Source organism: Lissotriton vulgaris, chromosome 7 (genome assembly GCF_964263255.1).
Source record: "Lissotriton vulgaris chromosome 7, aLisVul1.2, whole genome shotgun sequence".
Lineage (NCBI taxonomy): Eukaryota > Metazoa > Chordata > Amphibia > Caudata > Salamandridae > Lissotriton > Lissotriton vulgaris.
The window spans coordinates 728703930-728717620 of record NC_141695.1 but is presented as its reverse complement, the minus strand read 5'-3'; the positions used below and the strand labels follow the sequence as shown (position 1 = coordinate 728717620).

Sequence of the window (13691 nt, the reverse complement as noted above, 5' to 3'; positions counted from 1 at the left end):
CGGTTGCACCGACCGGCCGCCCCAGTCATTACCCGCGGCCAGCCGGGATCACAACACCTCCCCCCCCCCCCCCCTCCCCTACAGGAGACACGTTCAGTCGTGTGTTCAGGCGGCAAACAGTACTCCGCCAGATGCGGAATAGTAAATGCACACTACAGAACGGCGCATGCTTCTACAATTTCTCAGGGACCTTAAACTGAAAATGGAAACCGCACCGGTTCTCCGCCCAATGCAGACCCTGCATATGCAGCATAATGCAGCCCAACACAACCCGCAACCACGGGGCTAAGTGATTACCTCGCAGGCAACGCACCCTCGCGAGACGCTCTGCCTGCTCGGCTGCTGCAATGCCCACATCAACGTCTGCTAAGTGGGGAGACCGACAGCCAACAACCGAAGGAACACAGACTGCCCCGAAACATGGAGCAAAGTCTGCAACATTGAGTCTGGGAGATATTCGACCGCTGTTCAATAAATTGCTTGTGAGTGAACCTGGCAGCTTAAAAAGTCTCCGCAGGCTCGATGAGCCTCGGTGTGCCTGCGCATCTCGTGTTGTGCTCTCGGAGACCAGGCTACCCAGACGTGCACAGAGGGAGGCGCCATGTTCCTGATGCGACCCCGAGGGGGCGGGGGACGGGGAGTCATCTCTGCGCGTGCCGCCATTTGAAATGGACGTGCACCACGCGCGAAGCTGCCGTATTTGGAAGACGGACACCCATAGCGAGGGGACGCCGTATCGGCAGGGTCCAAAAGTGCCGAGCCGGCCCTGGGCAGAGCCGACCCACGGGCTGGAGACCGACATCAGGGCGCAAGGGGCGCGCTCACTCCGAGGTGAGCTGCGGCGAAGGTAAGTTGCCAAGGGAGCAATTACCGTCCCTCAGCAGCGCCTCGCAGCCTTGCGATAGCCAGCTTAGGATGCACTAAACCACCCAAGCTCCCGCCACGCATTTCCCCTGATCTGCGCTGAAATCCCCTACCTAACGAACTTCCGCTGTCTCGGCCGCAAACGCACGTGTGCGCAGGGGGGGGTTCTATAACAATGCACCCTCGCGCAGCCATGAATATTGCAGTAGAAAAAGCCAGTTTCTAACAAGAATCATTCAGTTCAGGTAAATAACTTGAATGCCATGTAAGCGCCCTTTTGAATGATCCCTTTTTTAGCGGCACACATTGCTTTCTGTTTCTATCTCCGCGGAGATGGAAAGGTTACCTTTAGGCATCGTATAAAGGTTTTGAATACCTTTTACCTCTTTTCAGCCCACATAATTAATCATACTGCGCCCAACCTGAGAGATTTGAGCTATTTGTCGTCCTGCATCTTTTTTATTTGGACTCATCCGCTTGAATAGTCTACCTGGCTGCTGTTGTATCTGCTCCTAACGAGTCCTGCAAATTTGCAGTGGTAAGATCTCTTGCTTCCCTTTTTAGGTCGAGGACCGTAGGCTGCGCTTGCGCAGTCTCAGTCCGAGATTTAATGTTTCTTAGTATGGGGCTTGAACCTGCCCCTCTTCTCCATTGGCTGGCTTCCTAAACGGAGAATAGTAAAAAAGAGAACTTCCCTTGACAAACACACTAATAATCTCATAAACATTCACATGTATTTTTGTATGAGTAAAGAACTGTATGCATTGCAATCTATCCACACATAAATTATACAAAATTATTAGTTTTTTATTTTTTTTTAAAAAGGGTATTGTTGCTTAGATACACAATTATCGAACCATATAAAAACAGTTAATCATAATCACAAAACACATCAACAAAATACTGTTATTACAATACAAAGTTAAAAACCAATTCATTAACACAGTTATATACATTCAAATGATTAAAAAGAGCAATAATAAACAATTTTACACCGCAATATAAACAGAGAAATAAAATCACATTAAGGGAGAGACAGAAGAAGACATCAATTTTAGTCATAAAAGTTACACATCTGAGAACCTAATATTCTCAAAATCTACACCTAGGCCCGATATCTTCTGGACTTCCTGGTAATATTGGTTCTCTTGATTGTGTATTTGCTGCGTCGACGCGTTTCGATGGCTATTTATTGATGCACTGCCATCTTTTTCAAGACTACGTAATTCGTCTCTCCTATTAGGCTGGGCACTGGATGGTTGCCACTGTTCAATATATTCCTGAGAACAAATAATATGCTATCAAAATCTGAGCATCAGAATCATTTGTGCTTCATAGAACTTTTGTACTACATTCTTGATGATGATTTTATATTAAGGGAACCAGACACATCATTATCTTTTTCCTGAACTCTTATGGTTTAACCTCCCCATGGGGTTCCTTGTTATTCCTATACCTCCGTATCATTAGAGTCCTCACCCAAAGATTTCATTTATGTATCGTCAAAGGGGACATCTCTATTCTTACCCTTACTACTTATTTAAAAGGATTTACATAAGAACATCATTATTCCTCAACTCAGTCTTTTAAAATTTCCTTTCTGCCCCTTTCGGCTTTTTGACATGTTTACCAACTGACATGTGTCTAGTGTTGAATCCTATATCGCTAAAAATAAGGAAAAATCACTTTTCTTTTTTTACCTGTTCACATAACAATTAAGGTTCTAAATGGTTTGTTTACATCCTCAACGCTCCGGATATATAGTTTTCCTCTTAGATCAGCAATCTTAAGGGGAAAAAATAAACGTATTAGTTTCCTAATGTTGTTCCATTTGCTGGGCATTAGTGGTAAGATATAGATTGTAATGAAACAGGTACCTTATAGTAAAAATAAAGATTCCTCGGGTCCGCCTGTTTTTCAGATCCAATTATTTCATCAATCGGTTTTTCTGAAACATATATTGTATATTATATATTATACTTCCTGGTGTGCCCCACTATTCCAAATTTTTACAAAATGAGGCGATATTCTTCTTACCACTAGTCTCGATATGATCTTCCTAATTAGTATCTTCTCTGACGGACGCCAGTTCTTTATACTGGGTTGCCCGTCTTGATAAAATGCCTCCCAGTTTGTATTCTGTAATGTGCATTAATAAATTATTATTAGCAGTGTTATTTGCAAGGTGCCTGCCCCTCAGATTGCCTGGTCTGGGCCCCACATCTTACCTCATAAAATTACATGAACATCTTAATCGGAAGTGGTATCGGTAGCAAGCTTCTTAAGGTGGTATTAGGTCTCTACATAGCCTTAAGGATGCAGTCTTCTCCCCGAAAGATAGTATAGATGGAATGCAGGGGATTTTTAATAATCGAATTGACCGCATATGCGATAGTAGCTAGGTTCGGGGTGGGGGAGTTATCTTACCGGCTATATTCTACAAGCTAGCGTTCCACTCCCTCCTCTGGTAAACGTCCTGACGTCTCTGCTTCGGTGAAAAAAAGGGGAATCAAACCCTGCCGCTCCCGTCCGTATTTAACCTTCTCATGCAGCTTTGTCATTGGCTGCATCTTATTGCCCACCAGCTGAATCCACTAATTTGTACCGTTTTAGTGATTAGTTGTTTATTTTTCCTCTTACGCTACGGCGCGAGTTCCAAGCCTCGTTTTCGTTTTCGTTTTTGCGGTTCAAGTCTCGTTGTCAAATTGAAACGCTACTTTTGCCGATCTCTAATGTTTTATGAGAAGTATCTCAATATTGTTCAACCGTGGCCATATTTATTATCTGATCTCACAGGTCAAATCAGAGCGCATCCCTCCATTCTATTTAATTCTATTGATGTATCAACTATTTTTGTACAGATTGGACTATTCCTATTTTAGATGTAAAGTATTCAAAATAAATTTGTAATCTATATAATTATTATTGTTTTTTTTATATTCATTGATCCAATCATGGCTACTATTCTCCAGTATATAAGCAGATAATTCTAGAGATATATATTTTAAGCTTAACTGGTGGACATTAGTTAAACCCTCAAGCATATTTCTCTTGTTTTTAAATGTCCCATCGGAAAATTTTCCAGTTCATATCATATTTGAATCTTTTCCTTTGGACATAGCAATACACTCTTACTACAATCTCCAAAACCATTTCAATTGGTGTTTAGATTTTGTATTAATCTATCTCCTTATACATTTTGGTACGATTCTTTTGCATTTTGTTTCATCCTGTGGCAAATTATCTTATTATCTGTAGAGATATATTTTTCCAGACATTTATTTTATACCTGCTAGTTATTTATTACTATTGACATCCAGTCAAGCCTCTCTTGATAGTATCAAGGTGGCATATGAACCATTGTTCACGCTTCTTTCTCAGTGCTTCTAAGTTACCTCCCCTTCTACGTATACTGACTTTCTCTAAAATAAACCATGAGAATTGATTACAGTCATGATTACTCATTACAAAGTGCTCTGTGAGTGGAGCATTTTCCTTTTTATTCTTGATAGCTGATCTATGTTCTAGCAATCTTATGTGCAGTTCTCTCCCTGTCTCACCTACATAACCCAGCCCACATGGGCAGATTATGAGGTAGATTACACTTTTACTTCTACAGTTGGTCAGGTTTTTTGGGGTCATGGTTTTGCCATTAAAGTTTAAAGTCTTGCCTTCCATGCAATTTGGACAGATTGAACAGGACCCACACCTGTAATTACCAACTGCCCGTCCTTCTCCAGTGAGAGTGGATTGAGATGTAGTGACTTGATTGTTGTACGTATGTACCAGGGCAGTACGCAAAGTCTTATTGCGTCTGAAGGAGAAAAGTGGCTTAGGCATTGGTGTCTCTGACTCGCTATTTAAGATTTTCCAATTTCGGTTACAATACTCTTTTTTACTATTTGAAGTACTCCAATCCCCTGGTGTATAAGGGGTCTCTCTCAAAAATTTAAACATTCCTAAACGGAGGCCAGCCATTGGAGGACAGGGGTGTCACTCCGTTCAAGCCCTGTCTTTTTCCGATTCGGGGGTGTCTTTTTTCGCTTTTTTCTTGTTTTCTTTCTCTCCTCTTCCCATTGGCTGGAATTTTACCTTCCAGCCAATGGGAAGAAGAGAGAAAGAAAACCACGCCCCGATTCAGAAAATGACGATGCTTTCTCAGAGGCATTACTGCCTCGTCTCGGAGAAACATGTGCCCTGCCCTGCTTGTGATTTGGTTTTTGTGCCTCTGTGCCCCCCTGCCCCCTCGTTGCTTGTGCTTGCTGCCCCCTCGTTGCTTGTGCTTGCTCTCCTGCCCATGCCCCCTCGTTGCTTGTTGTGCCTCTGTGCCCTGCTTGTGATCCTGTTTTTGTGCCTCTGTCCTGCTTGTGATCTGGTTTTTGTGCCTCTGAGCCCCCCTGCCCCCTCGTTGCTTGTGCTTGCTCTCCTGCCCCTGCCCCCTCGTTGCGCCTCTGTGCCCTGCTTGTGATCCGGTTTTCGTGCCTCTGTGCCCTGCCCATCCCTGCTTGTGATCCGGCTTTTGTGCCTCTGTGCCACCTTGCCCCCTCGTTGCTTGTGCTTGCTGCCCCCTCGTTGCATGTGCTTGCTCTCCTGCCCCTGCCCCCTCGTTGCTTGTTGTGCCTCTGTGCAGCCCTGCTTTTGATCCGGCTTTTGTGCCTCTGTGCCCTGCTTGTGCCTCTGTGCCCTGCTTGTGATCCGGTTTTTCGTGCCTCTGTTCCCTAGGGCGTTACTGGGCAGAGAGCTCTGTCTGTGTGTGTGTGTGGCTCTGTCTGTGTGTGTGTGTGTGGCTCTGTCTGTGGGTGTGTGGCTCTGTCTGTGTGGGTGTGTGGCTCTGTCTGTGTGTGTGGCTGTGTCTGTGTGTCTGTGTGTGTGTGTGTGGCTTTCTGTGTGTGTGTGTGGCTCTGTCTGTGTGTGTGTGTGTGTGTGTGCTTGCTCTCTTGCCCTTGCCCCCTCGTTGCTTGTTGTGCCTCTGTGCCCTGCTTGTGATCCGGTTTTTGTGCCTCTGTGCCATGCTTGTGATCCGGTGTTTGTGCCTCTGTGCCATGCTTGTGCCTCTGTGCCCTGCTTGTGATCTGGTTTTTCGTGCCTCTGTTCCCTAGGGCGTTACTGGGCAGAGAGCTCTGTCTGTGTGTGTGTCTCTGTGTGTGTGGCTCTGTCTCTGTGTGTGTGGCTCTGTCTCTGTGTGTGTGGCTCTGTCTGTGTGTGTGGCTCTGTCTGTGTGTGTGGCTCTGTCTGTGTGTGTGTGGTTCTGTCTGTGTGTGTGTGGTTCTGTCTGTGTGTCTGTGGCTTTGTGTGTGTGTGGCTTTGTCTGTGTGTGTGTGTGTGTGTGTGGCTTTGTCTGTGTGTGTGTGGCTTTGTCTGTGTGTGTGTGTGTGTGTGTGTGGGTGTGTGTGTGTGTGGGTGTGTGTGTGTGTGTGTGTGGCTCTGTCTATGTGTGTGCGTGTGGCTCTGTGTCCGCTAATACTCTCTACTACTCTCTAATGCTCACCTATTGCCATTGTAAATGACCATACCATTTATTTGTTTAAAAAAAACGAAAAAATGAAAAAAATGCATTTTGCAATGCCAATAGCTCTAACTTTAATAAAGCCGAGACCATTGCATTGTAAATGCTTGTTTAACTTGTCAGCTATCTCTAAGGCATTAGTGTGCAACGTTGACCCCATTATATTCATGCTCATTTGTTTTTAATAGGTACCTTTATGTACATCTAGCCTTGTTATTGGCCTTAATCAGTTCCCCAGTACCTGAGTTTCGGTAGCTATACAGTTCATGTGTCTCACTTTATCTGCTATGCACTGGGTAGTGCATGCAATTAAATCATTTTATTCTGGTCGATATTAGGCTTTATCACTGTTTTTCTGTATCTCTATATGTCTTTATTGGCTCATTCAAAAACTCTATGCTCACACATGGTGGTTGGATCTAAAATCCTCTACACGTTTTTATTCTTATTTCGTGTGCACACTGGTCCCGTAAATCCTCTTTTAGCCTATGAACAAAAACCTTTTTCCCTGAAGCAGAGCCTTTTTTGCTGATTATATGGGCATGCATTCTATCAATCAACATAGTCACTATACATATATATATATATATATATATATATATATATATATATCTTCCAAAAGTTCGAAATCAACACAGCAAAGCTCACGCTGAAGACGAAAAGTGAGTAAAGCCACAAACTCCGTGCTTTCGTTTCAGTGCATTTTATTCGTGAAGAATAACAGCCCACCAGTCACCATGACGCGTTTCACCTCAGCCGAGGCTTGATCACATGTCATGCAGAGGAGAAAGGAAGTGACATAAATAGTGCAAGTGATCACATGATCAGTAGTACATCCTTCACAAATTAAAGTGATATTCACCAATTTATAATTAAGGGCACAGTGCCCTGCCATCACATTATTCATATCCTTAGCTATCAACTCGAATCATTTCATGTCAACATTTCATGTATATATTCACTGCCGTTGTTATAATATTATGTGCAAAAGAGGCAAACAATTATAAAATCTCGGATTAATTCTAGAAAAGTCGTTTTTAAAAAAAAATCCTTAATTCATATATTTACAATAAATAAATAATTAAATGTTGTTTTCAATAAATATTATAAAAAACCATGGAAAAAGCCTCATGAATCCCAGAAAGAACTTCCATACATTTGAGTATTTCATAAAACTAGGATTCTACTATTCATAAGTATTAATGCAGTAGTTGAGAATCGAATTAATGCGACAGCATAGTTAGAATAATACCCCAGTGGGTAAAGGCAATATGTACCATCTACAGAGAAATCTGTAGCATATTCACTTGCTACATGCTACTTCCTATGGGGTCGTTAATGTAAACGTAAATTAAAGTGACAGTGCAACAAAAATTAAAATATTAATCATAGAATTTCATTCATATGCAGGCTGCTCAATGGGTTCATATAGATCTTATGGCAACTCATCGAGTACACTGTCCACCAGCAAAGTACATTAGAAGTTTCCTTACTAAATCATAAACATGTGTACAGGTCTTCACTGCTATTGAGCCCTCCAGGCTGCTTGCTATTAAGCTCGAGGATGTACCGGGTTTCTAAGAGACGCAGTTTGCCATCTCTATCTCCCCCCCTCCTCAATGGTAATATAGAGTCCACCAAATAATATTGCAGCAAGTCTGGGTTGCTCTGATGGCATTTCTCGAAGTGTCTCGCTACTGGATACGACTGATCTTTCCCTGAGATTGCACGCAAATGCTGTAGGATGCGCTTGTGGGCAGGAAGACGAGTACTCCCAACATACTGTAAGCCACATGGGCACAGTAGTATATACACCACGAATTCGGTTTTACACCCCAGCTTTTGTTTGATAGCAATCGGTTTGTCTTGGAAGGGACTTACATAATGGGTCTTATTGATAGCATGCTTACAGGCCTTGCAGATCTGGCATTTCTTGAAGCCTGTAATGCGTTCCCACCATTTCTTGGGAACGTCCAGAGTGTTACTGACAATAGCACTGCCTAGTGAGGGTGACTTTCTAAAAGTGATATCTGGTCTACTCTTCACTAGGTCACCAATCACTGGATCCCCTTGTACAAGGTTCCAGTTTTTGGAAAAGATCCTGCGAATCTCAGCATGTTGCTGACTATCTGTAACAATCGCCCTGCACTGCATTTTCTCATTGGTTTCAGCTGTAGTTTCAACTATAGTTGTAGTGTCAGGACAACTTCCCAATGTCTGTTCTCGTGTCAATTTAGTTGTTTTCCTTATAGCATCATCTATCATTTTATGGCTATATCCTCTTTCCAAAAAACGCATTTTGCATAAATTCTGGGCCAGCTTACATTCATTTTCTGTGCTACAGATGCGCTTTATTTGCAACATCTCCCCATAGGGGATGCTACGAATAAGATGGCGGGGATGATGGCTGGAGGCATGTAACAGGGTGTTACCTGCAGTTGCCTTTCTGTGTAGTTTGGTCTCTATTCTGTTCTTTTCAACATAGACTTCCACATCCAGAAAATGTACTGAGTGATCACTCATAGTTGAGGTAAACTGTAGGTTTAAATCATTTACATTCAGTTTTGCAACAAAGTCGACAGCACTTTCCATCGAACCCCTCCAGATAAAAAAAAGATCGTCTATATACCTGAGGTACAGTATTACATGCTGTTCGACGGTTGTTCTGTGCTGTCCCATCAGGGTCTGCTCCTCCCACAGCCCCATGTGCAAGCACGCGAAGCTGGGGGAGAAGCAAGACCCCATGGCCACCCCCCTCAGTTGTTGATAGGCCTGGCCCCCGAATGTAAAGAAATTCTGATCTAGACATAATCTCAACATTCCCATAAGCATTCTATTGTGCTGTGTGTTGTGTATGGGACGTTTGTCTAGAAAAAACTGCACCGCCTTTAAGCCATCCGTATGCCTGATAGATGTATACAAAGAACATATGTCCAGGGTCATCAGCATATAATCTTCATTCCAACATAGCTGAGATAATTTGCACAAAAAGTCAGTCGTATCTCTTATATAGGAGTTCAATCCTTTAACCCACTCCTGTAAGAAGAAATCAATGTACCTCGATATGCTCTCGGTCGCGCTGTCAATCGCCGATATTATTGGCCTCCCAGGTGGAACAAGTGAGTCTTTGTGGACCTTTGGCAAAAGGTAGAACGTGGGTATCACAGGGAAATCTTTTTTGAGGAATTTAAACTCATCCAATGTGATTAATCCACTACTGCGCCAGCCCATGAGTTTGGCATTGAGATCATTCCATATATATTACTATATTGTTTGCAGACTGTATTCTATATTCTATATATTTTTCTGTTTATATATGTCGCACACCGAAACGCGCAAGGCACTGTATATAAAATCCACTGTGGACCGTACTAAAGTTATTGTTATTGTCTAATTTTAATTTTAAACATCAATTGGAAGATACTTTTCATCAAAAAAGATCTCTATACATAAAACAGTCTGAATTTTGTAACAACTGTTTCTTGACAATTGTGGTCCACTTTTTCAAACATTGCCTTTATCGCTGCTAGTATGACTGGATCCCTGAGTTTCAGGACGGATGAGAATGGGTGTTCATGAGTCTGTTGGTATGACTGCTTGAATGAATGGGTGGTTGGGATGTTATTTATTCAGCTTATTGATTATTTATGTATAATAATATATGAATCGATTATTAATACATTTTGATATATTTTTTGAATTTATGATTCTTGCATGCTTCTGTTGATTGGCCAGCTTCTTGGGAGTTTATCCATTGACGGCACTTAGCGCCTCATTGATCAATACAGGTAGAGAATTTCTGTACTATTAGTCTAGGAACAATATTTATTAATAGTCCATATACCCTCTGCAGGGAATTACAGGCATAATTAATCACACTGAATCTTATATAGTGCTATGCTCCAAATTTAGAGCTGCGTGTAGAACATTATGCCATATGTTCCCTTTGGAACCTACACAGCTTAAAACATTAATGCAGCAATTTTTCACATCCACTCGTAGATTTATGGTTTCTTGCTTGTTCTGTTTAGTTGTAGGAAGTTTCTGAACACAATATTTCAGCTATACACACATGGGAAAAGGGATCTGGAATGTTTGTGGATTGACGAAGAACTGGCCTACTAGTGCGCCCATCCTGGCAAAATATCACACAACTGCAGGAATAGATTGCTACAGTTTAAATGTATACCTAGATTATATCATGGCCCCAAGAATCTGGTGTAATGGGGCTTGGGCAATGACTCAATTTGTGGACACTGCTGAACCTTAAATACAGGAGTTCTCCATTTCCATTTGGACATGCCTACTTTGGCTTCATACAGGCAGTCGACCTTTTTAGTTACTTCCTCATGATTGACCAGACCCTTCATCCTTCATAGCTGTTGGTGTTTTTGTCATTCCTTTAAACCACGTTGAAAACCCAGAAAAAGATGAGAAAGCGATCTGTGTCTCAGCACCTTACCCTCCAAAATATGTATGTAGGGCATACATTAATAAGTGTATTGTCTTAACACAACACTATACTAATTATACTATCTACTGCATCATGTTCTAGAATATGGTCATTGTGCTGCTCAGGGAAATGTGTAAAGTAAAACCTTGAATACTGCCTCACTGCTAATCTATTTCAATAATAAAAGAAAATAAATAAAACTGGGCTCTGGGTCAGTGTGTCGAAGTATATCCTTGGTAAGAGACTGTTCTCACTCATTAGGAACGATGTGGCAAGAATATAGGGTTTCCCTTTCCACTGCAGATTAAGGCATACTTAAGAGTCCATTGTCAGACTACAGCCTAGGGGTTTTGTAGTGTTGGAACTTGTAGCATTTTGAGTTCAAATGGCACCCTCGGTACTTCTAAGGGTGTAGGAGCCAATTGGCACCCTAATGGTGTCAAGAATCAGATCTCCTGTCAAGTGAATTCTTTTAATTAGTGCTGTTTAGGTTTTCTTGATATTATAATCTTAAGTATGCATGATTGTGACTCCTCAGAGTTCATTTGGGAACGCCACCTGAGGCACCACTTTTGGTACTTCCAGAATAGCCTTCTGCATGTAAATGACCCAGTGCATAAAACTATCTCATGGAAAGTATGAATGAGGCACCACCTTGAGACCACCAGGAGATCACAAATGATGTTTCTCCTAGGATGTCCCTCTGCACAAAGGCATCCTAAGCATGTATGACTAACATTTTTCTCGTCAACGCCTACAAGTATTTTCGTTTCAGAAATGTAGTTTTGATATCTATAGACACCACAGTATATTCATGCAGAAACTGATACCTCTTGTGCCTCATAACCATGGAAATGTGGTGTGGGTTCTGTATCATTTTTGCATTTACTATCACGTTTTTGTCAAACACAGCATGTCTCCTGAAAGACTTTTCTGAGTGGTAGAAAATGTTCAGGTGTTTAGTTCTATGAATTTGATATTGATTAAATGGGTTTGTGTGTTGGTCAAACTTGAATGTTATTTAGTTCACCTACTGTCAATTTGCAATGATACTGTTCTCAGAAATCTAGCAAGTGCATTTGAGAATCAGACTATCTCAGCAGCACGGTCGTTAGTATTCCTCACAAAAGTGGGAGACCAACAACTGTATACGCTTGTTCATCTGCCAGAGAGATCCAAGCATGTACCTGTTTATCTCCAATCCGATTTTCAAATGTAGTCACTTTTGTGTATTTGTGTATGGCAGTGCGTCCCAGACATTTGGGAACCTCAACCACATTTTCTATTTTAATAGGACAACATTTGCATTACTGATAAAACTATAATGCACACAAATAATAATGTGTGGAAGTTGGGTTTCAGTGAATATTTATCAACTGTATCACCAAGTAAAGTGTATTGATTTGTTTTGACTCTTTTAATATCTTTGTTTCCCACACACTTCAGAATAACAAAAATTATGGTTTATTTTAGCTTGATTAACTGCTCAGTGCGTACAGTTCATTTGCTAAATTCATACAGTAAATATGTATTTGTTTTTTAGGAAATCACAGAGACCATTTTCAAACTTGAGTTGTATTTTCAAGCAGCGCTGCTGGGAATTATTGTAACAGGAATGCCCCCTTACTTTGCCATGGAAAATGCAGACTGCCATAAGGTATTAGTCCTAAAGCTATGCAATATGTGTTGTTTTACGTATTTTGGATTTTGCAGAAATATATCTGTGAGAATATTTATGTTCTTCAACTGTCAGCATGTAATAATGTGCCTTCAAGACATCTGGGCCTTAAGTAATTGTCACTGTGATGTGTGATGACTATAGACCAGGATAGTCCTCAATTTTTGATACTTTTGAGTGCTTAATTTTGTGTTTTACTATTGCCTCTCAAGCATAGTAGTCATGGACCATTCTGTTTCTGTTGGCCTTATTGTCCTGAATCTTGCTCTCTTGAAAACAAACCTAGCCAAATGCTTATTTGGTCTAATCATGTGTATAAACATTCCGCTAAAAAGCATCTACATGTGCATCTGTTTTTGGAGCGGAGAAGATATTGTTGTGACGGATAGACCGGTTTAAAGCTGCTAGACATACGTAATCCTCCTCCCTTTAGGACCTCATAAAAGACCTTGAGACCATTTACATCACACCCAGAGACTGGCATCTTCTTTGTCCCACCACTCACTGTTACAGCACTTATCATGATCTTATGTGAACTTCCTGCGTGCACTAAGTGTAACACCAAATGTGGGTCAGAAATCCCTTTGCACAGCATTCCCCTGTCACTAAAGGCTATGCCTATACAAATACTCTTAAGTAAAATAAAAATATCCGTATGGTGTTGGGACACTTTCATCACAAAGTTTAAAGATACCTTATGAATGTCTGCCCTTGTCAAAAAGCCTGTAAATGTTCACTTGGGATGTGCACTGGAGATCGAAGGTGCACATACCATTTACATTTTAGCCTTGTTTTTTATCATGTAAATTAAAGGGTATGTTATATTTTTGCCCTCCACTTCTTGGGCCCTCTCTTTGTGGTGGAGTATGCTAAATAGCTTCTCTATGATTTTCTTATAGAGCTTTTCATTATATTATGTTATACTAATCGAGTTTCAGTCCATGGTATTGATAAGCTAAAAAAATTCTGTATTTGTTATCGGACGAAATGACGTGTGGTTCAGTTTCAGATAAACAAGCATTGTTTGGAGCAATTCTCTTTTCCACTAGTGACGAGCGAGGTGATTGCAGCAAAATAAACTGTATGTTTGAGGCATGTGAGCTGTAGATCACATGCTTTGCATAACCTGACATCTAGTGTTGGGTCCAGATGTTTGCACTATGTTTTTCTTCAAAGAAGTCTTTTCCAGT

General features: G+C 41.4%; 1 protein-coding gene across 2 annotated transcripts in view; it reads left to right on the top strand.

Moving 5' to 3' along the window:
* Window positions 1–13691, top strand: part of ABCA5 (ATP binding cassette subfamily A member 5) — a 1411043-nt gene that overhangs the window by 897048 nt on the left and 500304 nt on the right. For both annotated transcript variants that reach the window (XM_086930971.1, XM_086930972.1), the window contains exon 23: window positions 12367–12480. In XM_086930971.1, the coding sequence (XP_086787097.1) occupies window positions 12367–12480 (114 nt within the window). The remainder of the gene's footprint in view (window positions 1–12366; window positions 12481–13691) is intronic.